The sequence below is a fragment of the Amblyomma americanum genome, chromosome 2, assembly GCF_052857255.1.
Source record: "Amblyomma americanum isolate KBUSLIRL-KWMA chromosome 2, ASM5285725v1, whole genome shotgun sequence".
In the NCBI taxonomy this organism is placed as follows: Eukaryota; Metazoa; Arthropoda; class Arachnida; order Ixodida; family Ixodidae; genus Amblyomma; species Amblyomma americanum.
Window position 1 is genome coordinate 224,639,899 of NC_135498.1, and position 15,368 is coordinate 224,655,266.

Sequence of the window (15,368 nt, forward strand, 5' to 3'; positions counted from 1 at the left end):
CTCTCAACCTTGAAAACTCCACGTCTGCTTCCTCGTCTCAACCGGAAGCAATGGACATGACAGCGGGACCCTCAGCGTCGGAGGCGCTGAGGGAGGCCCCCTTGGACAGGCGGAGTCTTCTAGACCGCCTTAAACCAAAACTACATCCGCCAGACAAGCCGCCTGATAAAGGCGGCGACATCTAAGTAACTCCCACTAATCATCGCTTCCTCACCAAGAACTATGGCTTTGGAGAGCATTATCCAATGGAACTACCGAGGTCTACTTAAGAACCTGGATGACATATATGAAATACTCGCGGATTATCAACCAAGCATACTTTGCCTAAGAAACGCACTTAAACACAACACACACAAATTTTCTAAAGAAGTACGCAGTATACCGGAAGGACAGGCAAAGCAGTGTGCACTCATCAGGTGGAGTTGCTATTGTGGTGCAGAATTCAATTGCCTCGCAATGTCTTCCACTGGCGACTGATTTATAAGCAGTGGCAATACGAGCCCTAACTTTTAGCAGAGTAATAACCATATGTTCCCTATATATCCCATCAGATCATCGGCTGTCGACTGATAAACTCGAAAAACTTATTGTTCAGCTTCCCGAGCCATTCCTGTTTGTTGGTGATTTTAACGCTCACCACTCATTATGGGGAGGTACCGGAAAATATTCTTGAGGAGCGCTAATAGAAATATTCCTGTTGGCATCTGGCTCATGCATATTCAATAGAAAAGAACCAACATAGTTTAATTCAACACACAACTCATGCACAGCGACGGACCTTGCTCTCCTGAACTTTGCTATTGGCTTTTCATAGCTCTTGGCAGCTACTGAGTGGGCTGTTGTTAAAAGACTGTATGAAAGTGATCACTTTCCCATTTCTTTAAAATATACATAAATTATCAACCCGAGCATAAATAACCCTAGGAAGTTTAAGGAACAGATTGTTGATTGGGAGATGCTCCGGGAACTATCAGCATTGCCCTGTTCATCAATTACAGAACTAGGTATAGATGAATTTCAATCCCTGATCAAACTGCATATAATAAACGCTGCACAGAAATCCATCCCACAGACATCAGGTAAAACAGAAAACAAACGAAGACCATGGTGTTATGCGCAGTGCAAGAAATCTCGTCAGGTCCAAAATAATGCATGGTCAAAATTCCGCCATTATCCTACAATTCGCAACTTGATAACCATTATGCGAGCTGAAGCAAATGGCAGGCGTAGTCGCCGTATATCTAAACGGGAAAGTTGGAAATCATTTCTCTCGTCTGTAAATTCCTACACAGATACACATAAAGTGTATAGTAGACTAAAAGCACTTAAAGGGCATAGTTCACATCTAATTCCTCTTGTTAGCAATGCTGGTGATACATTGGAGCATCAAGCAGATGCATTAGGCAAACACTTCGAATACACTTTTAGCTCAGTCATCATGCAGATTCCTTCTTGAGATACAAGCTAGCTGAGGAGCGCAAACCTGTTCACAATAATAAAAGGCCATCAGTAGGAGGATACAATAGCCCATTATCTATACAAGAGTTGAAAGTTGCCTCAGGCACTTGCGGGAACTCAACAGCAGCAGGCCCTGACAGGGTTACATATGGAATGCTCAAGCACTTGAACGAAGAAACCATTGAAACTATCCTGTGCCTGTTGAATAGATAAGGCTGCTGGACGTCTTCCAAAAGCGTGGAAAGAAGTGATCATTATCCCTGTATTAAAGCAGGGCAAAGCGGCCACACTTGCGGCCAGTTATCGGCCAATTGCCCTAACCAGCTGCTTATGCAAGCTCTTTGAAAAAAATGGTAAATCGTCGGCTTATGCATTTTCTTGAAATCAACGGTCTTCTTGACCAGCACCAAGCTGGATTTGGAGCTAACCGGTCAACCACTGACCAGCTCGTTGCCTTCGAATCTTACTTAAGGAACGCCTGTTGCTGATTTTGACTGGCAATTCATGGAAAGTATTGAAATCTCGGTGGAGGGAATTGCATGTCTTATTAATAATTTGAAGTTTTCTACTTCATCTGGTATTGACAATATTAGTTCCAAGATATTAAAAAATACCATTTCTATATCCAGTAACATTCTGTACCATATATTCAAGCAGTCTTTGTCATCGGGACAGCTGCCCAATGACTGGAAAATGGCCAAAATCATACCCATATTTAAAACTGGGAATAAACACTCCCCGGAAAATTACCGTCCAATTTCATTGACCTGCATTTGCTGCAAGGTGCTCGAACATATTATTGCTACTCATATTTATAATCATCTAGAGTCCAATAATTTCTTTTTTCGCCATCAACATGGTTTCAGGAAAGGATTATCATGTGAGACACAGTTACTCGAATTCACGACTGATCTGCACCTTACCATGAACAATAACCAGCAGACCGATTGCATTTTCCTTGACTTTTCCAAAGCATTTGATCGTGTAGCTCAATGTCGCTTTATTGCTAAATTAATTGCACTACGAATTGACTCCTTCTCTCTAACATGGCTTCGTAATTTTCTTTCGAATCGTCAACAGTTCACAGTAGTTAATAATATTGCTTCGTCTCCTACTTACGTTACTTCTGGTGTGCCTCAGGGCAGTGTTTTGGGCCCTTTACTCTTCCTAATTTACATAAATGATTTGCCACCTAATGTTTCTTCTCGCTTACGTATTTTCGCTGACGACTGCATCATTTACAGATCAATTAACAGTACTGACGACCACCCGGCCCTTCAAAATGACCTTAGCCTAATTCATAGTTGGTGTAACACCTGGTTAATGGCTCTAAATGTGTCAAAATGTCAGGTAATTTCTTTTAGTCGTAAGCTTGACAACTCACATTTTTTATACGTCAATAATAACGAATTGTTACATACAGTATCGTATATATATTTGGGTGTTCACCTAACCGATAACCTCTCCTGGACAGACCATATTACAGCCGTTTGCGCAAAAGCTTCAAGGACATTACCTACGTCGTAATCTGAGTAATTCACCTTCCCACATCCGCAAATTAGCCTATCAGACATTTTGGTCGTCCTCAGCTCGAGTATGCATCATCCATTTGGTCCCCACATCCTACATACTTAATCGACATGCTTGAAGCAGTCCAGAACCGAGCTGCCCGTTTCATTTCACGTAATTATAGCCATCACTCCAGCGTAACGCAAATGAAACTCGATCATTCCATACAGCCTTTAGTTCTTCGCCGTAATATCGCTCTGTTATCCTTGTTTCACAAATATGTTTATAATGCCACACAATCCACACTACATATCCAGACCGCCTCGAACACGTCTCGTCGTTTAAATAACCACTTAAGTTTTGCGCGCATGTACGGTACGACACATGCCTTTAACTTTTCCGCACTCCCTACCGCCATTCGCTTGTGGAATAATCTGCCTGATCACGTTGCTTCCGAGTCAGATCAAGAAACATTTCGTCATCTCCTACACGAGCATTGTTCATAATAGCACTTACAAATAACTTTATCTTGTTTCTTACACTTGGCACTCTGCTTCGAACTTCTTGTGATATTTGTGATGCATTGCTATCTCGCTGCTGTGAATTGCTATTTCATGCTGCGTCGTGTGTTCACTTGTATGACCTGTATATATTATTGCTTTTTTGCGTCTTTTTCCTGAATATCACTTCAAGAATTGTACTTCCTGATATGTTCATTCTTTATGTACTTTAATTTCTAGTATTAATGCCTTACGTTAAGTTTTACTCATGTTATTTCCTTAAGTGTACCTTTGTGGCCTTTCATTACTACAGTTGTTCCTGTTTCATGTTTTTATCTTGGTAGTAATGTTGATGAGCCCTGTATTGAGGTGTATCTTTTGTATACCACTTTAGAAGGCTGCTTACTCTGTAACCCCCTTTACACAATGCCCCCATGGGGCCTGTAAGGTAATTTAAATAAATAAATAAATAAACAGCACTGTTTATCTGGTTTCTTTGATTTAGAGAAAGTTTACGGTACCACATGGCTCTATGGTATCATCCGTGACCTGTTCTTCTTTGGTATCACGGGAAATATGCTGTCCACTATTCAAAGCTATCTTTCTGAACGAACATTCAAGGTCCGTGTAGGGAACTCGTTATCCAAGCAGTTTATACAACAGAACGGTGTCCCTCAAGGCGGCGTTCTTAGCTGCACTCTTTTTATAGTGAAAATGAATTCATTAAATAGCCTCCGGCCTAGATATATATCCCACTCCGTTTATGTCCAAGATCTACAAATAAGTTACAGGTCATGTAATTTGGCCATCTGTGAGCGGCAAATTCAACTAGGAGAAAACAATGTAGCAAAGTGGGCAGACCAAAACGAATTTAAACTCAAATCATCAAAGACTGTAAGCGTACTCTTCAAAAAAAAAAGCGTGGTATTAGACCTAAACCAGACATCACACTTAACGGGCAGAGTATTTCTGTCCACAAAGAGCACAAATTTCTTGGCGTCATAGTCGACGAAAAGCTTGCATTCATAAAACACATTAAGCACCTGAGACGTATATGCATAAAATCAATGAACCTTTTAAAAATCCTGTCCCACCAGTAATGGGGTACTGATCGAGACTGCCTGCTGAGTCTTCTAAATAGTGTAGTTTTATCACGTATAGACTACGGCTCTGTAGTGTACTAGTCGGCACGAAAAAAGTCCTTAAAAATGCTCGACGCTGTGTACCACCTTGGTCTGCGGTTGGCTACTGGTGCTTTCCGTGCAAGCCCAATTGCAAGTTTGTACGATGAGGCAGACCAATGGTCACTTGAACGACGGCGGAAATACGCTAGTATAACGTACGCTACGAAGGTATTATCTCATACTGACCATCCATGCAATGCGCTTTTGCGAAACCCAACCAGTAAACTGTTCTTTTCAAACCGACTGTCTGAAACCCCACCTTTACCCATTAAATTCGCCACACTTGTCCAAGACATGGACATACCAGTCTCCAACATTCTGGTAACTTCTTCTGAAGACATAATTACTCCCTGGAAAGTGTATCTAATTGACTGCAATACACTTTTTCGTGAGGTTGGTAAAAATGGGTAACCAATTGGCATAAAACAGCATTTCCTGTCCATAGAAGCAAAATATCAGTGCAAAGAGTTCTACCCTGATGCCTCAAAGACACCCTCAGTTTCAAGTGCAGCGCACAGTTGTCAATTTTCTGAAACAAAAAAAAATGAATAGACACAAGCATATTTACTTCGGAATGTCATGATATTCTGTTGGCTGTAAGATTCCTCCTAACACTTTACACATTTAAAATACTAATGCACCCTTCATTATTTTTAGGTGATCACCGCATGTTCTCATTGGATAGAGTGTTTAAATTTTTAACTGATGTTGGTTTTTTAAGAGAGATTTCATCTTCAACGAAACCTCAGCACCTCCTCAGTGCTGAGGAGAGTGCTGAGTTCACCCATAGCTGCCAAGATGCCTCGCTCCTCTTGCTCAAGCAAGGACTGTGGTTGAGGCTACCTGGTTTCGTCGTTCATATAACTCCTTTTAGAACAATTTTAAGCACTATACATCATTTTAAGCCATTCCACCAGATATTTAGGCACCCTCTTCAGACTCTCTAATCATGCACATACTCACTACTCTTAGGCCCTATACACCTGGTTTTAATGCTATCATCTGTACACATTTCAGCCCGAGCATACCAAGAACCTCGTGTTTGGTGCTCTTTGGCCTTAGTTGCCCTTGCGCCATAAAAACCTAGCATCATCATCACCCACATCATTGCCACTCTACGTACGTCTGAGCTCAATATCTCAAGTATGGTACGGCGTATCGCTGGACATCGCAAGGGCATGCGCGAGGATAAGACCATCCGCTATGTCACAGCCTTGGCCATGAGTGGAATCCAGTATGGCTTCCCATACCAAAATATTGATCGCACCGCCAACAGTAGGATCGATATCCTTATGTCCGTACCCTCTTTAAAACCGCTCTGTTTCCTTGCCATGTGTACATTCACCACTACACTGCTTGCACTTGGGATTCACAACACGTGTGCGGAAATACAGGAGGCTCTTTTCAACTCCCAACAGACTCGTCTCGTGTAGGGCCATCTTTTCAAGGATAGGTGACACGCAAGCCACCAGGACCATGGAACTTACCGGAAGTTCTTCCATATGCTGTCCGCTTACGCCTTTACATGGACCCTATCCCTCGCCATATGAACTACGAGTCACAGGCCCCGTGCCGTCAGGCCCGTCTTCGCAGCCTTCGTAGGAAATGCGGCCAAGACACCTCGGCTATGAATGTGTATGTGGCTTCGTACGCAAAGCCCCACAGATATGCTTGATCTGCTGTCAATAACACCAACACCCCTTTTTTTCGAACGTTCTTCACAGCTGAGGATCCGGCGGCCGCAGAATCCATTGCAATAGCCATCGTCAACAAAATGAGCGACACACAACACCACCTCACTCACAATTTTACAGACTCCCAAGCCTACTGTACAGCCTATACAAAGGGACGTGTCCCGCGCACGGCCCTCCGGGTACTGGGCGGCCATCTCCAGTATGATCACGTCATCACCTAGGTCCCCAGGACGTGCAGGTCTCGATGGCAATATCAGGGCAGATGCCCTAGCTCGAGTATACACCAACCGAGCTGGGCAAACTGACTGTACTCTCTACCCCCTCTCAATCCATTTTTCAACCCGCCTAGAGACCATCCGCCTAAATATGCGTCTGTACCCCCCGCCACATAGGAAACTTTCCCCGGAGGAATCCTACCACCTAGGACGCATCTAAACTCTTACTTTCGCCAATCTTCACCACATTTCCACATTCACTCAACATTACTGGCAGATACATATCCTTGGTGTGGCGAAATTCCCACATTCATGCACATTACATGGACATGCTCAGCTAAACCGTACCGCTTAAAGCCGCACAACGCGGCGTTGGAGCAGTGGGAGGTACGCTAGCCAGCGGCACCCTGGAAGAGCAGGGGGAGCTTATCGCCATCGCCAGAGCGGCAGCGGAAGCCACTGAAGTCTTGGACTTATAAAGCCACCCACAATCGTCTCCGGTCTTCTTTTTACAATTAAATGTTTATTCTCTCTCTGTCTCCTTCTCTCCTACAATCCATCCATCCATCCATCCATCCATCCATCCATCCATCCATCCATCCATCCATCCATCCATCCATCCATCCATCCATCCATCCATCCATCCATCCATCCAGAGCTTCGCCACCGGCTGCGTATTAGGTACCACTTGTGCTCACAACTGTACATAAATGCATATCGATGAAAACTTCGGTGCAGTGAACGCAGTGAAACAAAATTATCCAAGCGATGATTCACAAAAATTACTTGACAGCTATCGTATGCGGACATGCAAAAGTCCCATATAAGCATAAAGATCGCGTAGGCAAAAAGCAATTTCATGAATAGAGAACTAGTGCATAAAAAATACAAAAAGATGAATAAGTTCTGACCAACAAAGAGCTTCTTCGGTTGGAAAGGCCCGTTGGTAACAGTGCAATTGGTTTTGACTTTTGCCTCCGTACAGTTATTAGCGACAGTCTATACAGGAATTTGTAAAAAGTCTAAAAAGCCGCTTTGAAGTACTGTGAGGATTGTTCTTCGGGACCGTGTTAAGAGAAACGTTCGCGATATTACGACATTGAAGTGCTTCGGAAACTTAGAGGAGTCACGCCTCGACTTCTCTTAGTATGCTGAACTTTGTGCAGCCAAACCTTGTAAGTACGTCTTAAAACACCGCTAAAGACACGGACGCAGAAAGAAGGGACATACACAGCGCTGTGTCTGCGTCTGCGTCCATGTCTTTTGCGCTGTTTTTAAGAAGCATGAACCAGCGCTCACGTCTCCCATTGTGAGCTTGTAAATGCCTGCATAAAGCATAAAACTTCAAAATAGCAGTGCACATTTGTTATTTCGACACAATAGAGAGAAAAATACAGTATAATAGAAGTAAGGGAGGCAATGCCCTACTGGTTACCGAAACGCGCGAGGGAGGGGGGGGGGAGGAAGATAGGGAGGTATGAGGAAGGAAAGGTCAGTTCAGATCACAGCATGCAACGTGTCTGTGTTGATCGGTACGAACACACATGCGTCTTGAGATGATTGCAAAATGAAATTTTTCCTGAGCTGGGCTCTCAGCGTTTCTAATTTGTCATGAAGAAATCCAGGCATGCCTTGCTCTGCAGTCAGTGCAGCTCCAAAGAGTATCGGTAGCTGGCATGAGACCCATGTCGTACGATGCGCTTTTTCCACTTTATTCTAATCACCCACTCTCGACGGCTGCTCGAATATTGATGGAAGCACCATCTGTTGCCTCTCATCTTTACCGAGGCAAGTTGGCTATTCACGAAAGGATAAAGCCTGAAGTCCGTCACTCACCATAGGACCCTTCTCGTATGTGCATCACAGCCCAGTGACCGTAATCAGTGCCAAGAATGGTCGCCCAAATTACTGGTTTCTCTGAAAAAGAATATAAAAATATCGTAGAGCGTTATTTGAGCCACGTTACCTTGCCAGCGCATGCTTTTTATCATCAACAGTTTTATTTCCTCAGAAGCGAACTGCCATGAACTTCTTCCGCGTAAAAATTCGTTTTTGTAGTGCTATGCCAACGAGGTGCGCTGAAAACAATAGATAGCATTCGTAACACAAGCGAAACCGTCAGGAGTCGATCGCGGAAACTGCCGTTTTTTGAACCGAAACTAGAAAGAGGGCCGCCATTATCAAGAGCTGGAAAAGACGTAGAAACGGACTACTCAGCCGAAGAAGATGCTATCTGTGCTCGTAGTGAGGCTGTCTCTTCCCGTAGAAGCCACATCGAGCAAGCACGCTTTAGAACCACGCACTGTTAAAAATGCGAACACCGATCGCAACAATTTATAACGCCGCGAAAGAATACCCCTCAGCAGAGACAACCTTTAGTATCAGGCCATGTACTTTCGTCCTAGCGTCACAGAGGTAACAGCGCTGCTAGCGTGCTTGAGCGAAAACTAACTTTTTCGACGGACTCGCGGCAGACGATGCGGGCTTTGAAGTAATTTTGACCAATTAAGGCAAAAGCCTCAGCACAACTCCCCGTCGAAGAAAAGAGATCGACATATGCCGCGCAGCCTGCGCTGTTTGCCGACTTCTGAAACGCATGCGGTGTGCGCGTTCCTGCCCCCGACGGCTGCATACCTGCCTCCGACGGCTACATAGCGCTTAGGCGTGGTAATCTCGGCTAAAATTTCGTAACACTTTTCCACAGTGCCACAGTAGGACTCCCAAGCCGCATCTTAGCCGGCAACCTTACAATCCACGCGGTAATTAATCCGTTTATTCCCAATGAGTCCTGCCTGCGAAAGGTTCTCGGTGGCCAATTCATGCGTGTTGCTCAGTAAGTTTCCTCACTGTGGGATACACCGCCAGGTGCACGCATCGTCTGGTTTAAAGCTTTCTGAACTCTTATAACAAGAGGACGGGCTTTCTCATAAGAGTGAAACCTAGTGGCGGTCACTGTTATGACGTACCCAACATATAAAGCGGCTTTCTAACCAAAGCAAAATATATTTTCAGCTGCTCTTTAAGATGCAACTACATGTGCGAAGTAAACAACGCTGCCTTAATAAACGGCCAAAAGCTACACGCCTTCTTTTAGCCCAAAGGATTTGAAGCCAAAGTTCCATCTGTGGATGGATGGATGGATGGATGGATGGATGGATGGATGGATGGATGGATGGATGGATGGATGGATGGATGGATGGATGGATGGATGGATGGATGGACGGACGGACGGACGGACGGATGGATGGAGGGATAGATGGGTGGGTGGGTGGGTGAGTGGGAGGATGGATGGATGGATGGATGGATGGATGGATGGATGGATGGATGGATGGATGGATGGATGGATGGATGGATGGATGGATGGACCAATGGATGGATGGACGGGCGGACGGACGGACGGACGGGCGGACGGACGGACGGACGGATGGACTGAAGGATGGATGGATGGATGGATGGATGGATGGATGGATGGATGGATGGATGGATGGATGGATGGATGGATGGATGGATGGATGGATGGATGGATGGATGGACGGACGGACGGACGGACGGACGGACGGACGGACGGATAGACTGATGGACGGATGCGCGGATGGACGGATGCGCGGATGGACGGATGGATGGATGGATGGATGGATGGATGGATGGATGGATGGATGGATGGATGGATGGATGGATGGATGGATGGATGGATGGATGGATGGATGGATGGATGGATGGATGGGGGACGATCGGACAGACAGATGTACTCGTAAAATTTTACTCTTGTCTTGATTTTCGCCGCCAATCAGATAACTTTCGCTTAGAGGCTACTTCTACCCGCTCAAAATCAATTTTTCCTTCACTGTCCTTAAATCCCAATGCTTTCAATAAATCAGCCCCGCTACTATCCGCTGTAGGGTGAAGACCTTTACATAGATAGATGGATAGAAGGTAGGAGCGTCCCCTTTGAAACAGCCTAATGGCAGTTGCCCCCATCCTCAGCTTTTTTTCCTTTTACTTTTGTTTAACTGTTTTGTTAGTTATTAAATTTCGCCATTTTCATTAAATACGTATTCGTACACCTCCAACCTAACATCATCTCTCTGCTATTGAGCTGCCAATCTTCCAATCGCTTTTTGCTAATTTTCACCGAAGATTTGTTCACATTTTTGTTTTAAACATCGCAAAAAAAGACGCAGACGCAGAAAGGACACACAAGACACACAAAGCGCTGTGTCCCTTCTGCGTTTGCGTCTTCTGCGTTGTTTAAAACAAGTATGAACCCCCAACTAGCCCGCATCAGTACCCTTGTTTACATGACCATTGTTACCTATAAAACCTAGGGCCTCAGGAAGAGTGACTGTGACTGCATCGTCATGTGCATGGATACCTTTAAAGTGGCAGCCTCTTCTACAGATTCAAACCGTGTTTCCTTCAAATTCATCGACGCCTCACACTACTTGCATTTAAGCTTCAGTTGCTTGACCATTTTAGCAGCATTGGATTATTGCTACCACAAAATGCTATAATATATACAGGCTAAAGGAACACCCGCAAGCACATGCTAAAATAATATTCTGCCTACCGCAAAAGCCGATCACTTTGAAAATGAATAATTACCTGTATAAATTAGTTAATTCACAAATGAGCGCTGCAGATGTCTGGCTGCCGGCCAAAAAAGACACGGCCATTAGGTCACTGGCCTGCTCTTTCGAGAGCACTTCACCTAACTAGCCTAGATCTAAAAGCTAGTCTAAATCTAAACTCTACAAATATAAAGGAAAGAACTCATCAGTCTGACGTACTCACGACGCTCTCACAGTCGTCAGTCCGTCCGGTGCCGGTCTCCACGCGTAATCCGAAGAGCACGGAAACAACAATCCGCACCGCACGGCTGTCAAAACAGCGCCTCCTTTATAAAACTATGCCTGTCAAAAGAGCCCCTCTTGCTGAATCACACTCTTTCCTGCCACTCTTTCCCATTTGCCAGCGCTTGCCGTTCGTGCCGCTGCCGGCTGACACTACGGCAGAGGGTACAAGGTGATATGGGATGGGTGCCGTTCGAGAGCAGAGAAGCTAGCAGTAAGATAGCATTTGAGGAGCGATTGAGAAAAATGGGGGAAAATCGATGGGCAAGGACAGTTTTCAGATACCTGTATATAACGAATGTAGAGACCAAATGTAAAAAGCGAACTAGAAAATTGACAAGCAAATATCTGGACTGCCATAGGGGGGCAAATCAGCAGTTATCAGTTATGAAAAAGGTTAAAGAAACTGAGAGAGGTTCGTGGAAAACAGGGATGCTGACCAAATCAGCACTGGGAACATACAGGATTTTTAAGCAGGAAATTGCCAAAAAAATATCTATGATAATTTTAGGGGAAGCTTTTTGTTGTTTGAGGCCAGGACAGGAGTTTTGCGGACTAAGACATATAGAGTCAGGTACCACGAGATAGACACGCTGTGCGTTGCGTGCGGAGGGGAGGGGGAAAGGGCTGAGCACTTTATACTTTTCTGTAAAGGGCTTCACTCTACAGTGGAAAGCATCGGGGCTAATTTATCCAAGGCATTGAGGTTTAAGGACAGTGAAGGGAAAGTAGATTTTAAGCGGGTAGGAGTAACCAAGCGAAGGTTATCTGATTGGTGGCTAAAATCAAGAGAAGAGTAAAATTTCATAAGTCATGGCTAGGTGGCTTGAGCCACCGCCCGATTTAAAGGGTTCAGCCGTATTCATCCCTCCATCCATCTATCCATCCATCCATCCATCTATCCGTCCGTCCGTCCGTCCGTCCACCCACCCACCCATCCATCCATCCATCCATCCATCCATCCATCCATCCATACATCCATCCATCCATCCATCCATCCATCCATCCATCCATCCATCCATCCATCCATTCATCCATGCATCCATCCATCCATCCGTCCGTCCATCCGTCCGTCCGTCCACCCACCCACCCCCCACTCATCCATTCATCCATCCATCCATCCATCCATGCATCCATCCATCCATGCATCCAACCATCCGTCCATCTGTCCATCCGTCCGTCCGTCCGTCCACCCACCCACCCATCCATCCATACGGCCAAGCTAGAGAGGAGCGGACTAGGCTTCAACCTTTCTTTTTTCAAGCAAGGAGAATTGATTGAACAGTCATTACCGGGACTAATATACGCCGAGGATATAGTGCTAATGGCTGACAACAAGGAAGATTTACAGAAGTTGATAGACATATTTGGTACAGAGAGAGGTAGATTAGGTTTCAAGTTTAGTAAGGAAAAATCTGCAGTCATGATATTAACGACGAGGTCGGAGAGCATAGAATACAGGACTTCACGCTAGAAGTAGTGGATGAGTACAAGTATCTTGGGGTGTCGATAATTAACGGCGCTTAGTATCTGACGGAGCATGAAAAAATATTTAATGAATAATTCTAGTATGAATGCATCTTTCATGAAAAATAGGGCGCTGTGGAATTACAATAGGTATGAAGTGGTAAGAGGGATCTGGAAAGGTGTGATGGTTCCTAGCCTGACTTTCGGTAGTGCGGTCCTGTGCATGAGACCAGGTGTTCAAGCAAGGTTAGAAATTAAACAACGTGGCGTAGGGGGTCAGCTTTGGGAGCACATGGCAATGCACCAAATCAGGAGATACAGGGTGATATGGGATGGGCGTCGTTCGAGAGCAGAGAAGCTAGCAGTAAGATTGCATTTGAGGAGCAATTGAGAAAAATGGGGGAAAAGCAGTGGGCTAGGAAAGTTTTCAGATACCTGTATATAAGGAATGTTGATACGAAATGGAGAAAGCGAAATAGAAAATTGACAAGCAAATATCTGGACAGCAGTAGGGGGGGGGGGGGGGGGCAAATAAGCAATCATCGGTTAAGAAAAAGGTTAAAGAAACAGAGAGAGCTCAGTGGAAAACAGGGATGCTGATGATATCAGCACTGGGAACATGCCGGATTTTTAAGCAGGAAATTGCCAAATAAAATATCTATGATATTTGTAGGGGAAGTTCTTTGTTGTTTGAGGCCAGGACGAGAGTTTTGCGGACTAAGACATATAGAGTCAGGTACCACGAGATAGACACGTTGTGCGCTCCGTGCGGAGAGGAGGAGGAAACCGCTGAACACTTGATACTTTTCTGTAAAGGGCTTCACCCTACGGTGGAAAGCAGCGGGGCTGATTTATCCAAGGCATTGGGGTATAAGGACAGTGAAGGGAAAGTAGATTTTAAGCGGGTAGGAATAACCAAGCGAAGGTTATCAGATTGGTGGCTAAAATCAAGAGAAGAGTAAAATTTCATAAGTCATGGCTAGGTAGCTTGAGCCACCGCCCGATTTCAAGGGTTCAGCCGTATTCATCCATCCATCCGTCCATCCATCCATCCATACGGCTGGCTACGGCTCGGGACGCCGTCGGAGGAGGACGCTTTTTTTCGTAGCTCCAGCGACTGCGTCCGAAGCTAAGTGCTTTTTGGTGTTTGCGCTTGTACATGCTGTCGGGCTGTGGTTTTAAACCGAGTTAAGGGTAGGAAGTTTAGCGGAAGTGTGTGTGCCAAAGGTTTTTGTGTTGGAATTTTGGGAGGCTTTTACGTTGCGTAGTGCTGAAGGTTTTCAGTGTAGGAATTTTGGCGGGATTTTACGTTGCGTAGTCCCGAAGGTTTTTTCTGCAAGAACTTTGGCGGGCTTTTACGTCTCGTAGTGTCAATGGGTTTTGTGTAGGAATTTCGGCGGGCTTTTGTGTTGGGTAGTGCCGAAGGTTTTTTGTGTAGGAACTTTGGCGGGCTTTTACGCTGCGTGGTGCCGAAAGTTTTTGTGCAGGAATTTTAGTGGGCTCTTACGTTGCGTATTGCCGAAGGATTTTCTGTAGGAATTCTGGCGGTCTTTTACGTTGCGTAGTGCCGAAGGTTTTTGTATAGGCATTTGGCAGGCTATTACGTTGCGTAGTGCGAAGGTTTTTGTGTACGAATTTTGGCGGGATTTTATGGTGCGTAGTCGGCCGGACGATGGGTCGGCAAGCTAGGAAACTCAATGTTTACGGGGACGGCGAGTTAGTGCAGTGCCAGAAGTGCGACCCGTGGTGCTATTTAGACGAGACCAAGTTCAGGAGCTTAGCCGAGGCAAATGGGGCTAGCTTCGCGTGCAAGATGTGTAAGCGTTTTGAGGTTGCCGTTGAGACCTTGAAAGGGTAATGAGCAGCTAGGATTAAGAAACTCAAAGGGGACCCGAAGGTGGAACGAGGGGAACGGATTAAGTTGGAAACTCAGGTCGCCGAGTCGCTTAAGAGGGAGGAGGATAATGCCGACCTGTTAGAGCGAGTTGTGGGCGAGCTGAAGGAGGAGCGGGAAAAACGGGCCCAGCTAGAAGAGCAGGTAGAAGCGCTCAGGTTGCGGCCGGCAGTGCACCCCGGTTCGGAGCAGTGTCAGGTGGGGGACGAGGCTCGTCAATCCTACAGTGCTGTAGCGCAGCAGGCTTTGAGTGAGGAAGAGAGAGAGGTAAAAACTCACGACAGTAGCGTATGGCGGCGGGAGAGACAGGTAGTGCGATCCGGAGGGAAACAGTCGCAGTTATGAAGCGAACGGTTAGAGCGGAGGAGGGTTCTGGTAGTCGGTGACTCGAACGTAGCGAGGGTTGAGGGAGGCATTTTGACGGCAGTGAAGGCGGACAGGCGGTTGCAGGTGGAGGCGCAGTCAGGGAAGTGCATGGTAGATGCAATGGCCGAAGCCCAGCAGGTGGTGGGGGGCAGCATGGATGGCGAACACCTTGTCGTTATCCATACTGGTCCCAACGATGTGCTGAAGGCGAGGAGCCAGAATCTTGACTAG

At 45.7% G+C, this 15,368-nt stretch overlaps 1 protein-coding gene across 1 annotated transcript in view; it reads right to left on the bottom strand.

Annotated features, from left to right (window-relative positions):
- Positions 1–15,368, bottom strand: part of LOC144120388 (uncharacterized) — a 340,433-nt gene that overhangs the window by 84,046 nt on the left and 241,019 nt on the right. The window contains exon 3 of the mRNA XM_077652736.1: positions 8,397–8,477. Within this exon, the coding sequence (XP_077508862.1) occupies positions 8,397–8,477 (81 nt within the window). The remainder of the gene's footprint in view (positions 1–8,396; positions 8,478–15,368) is intronic.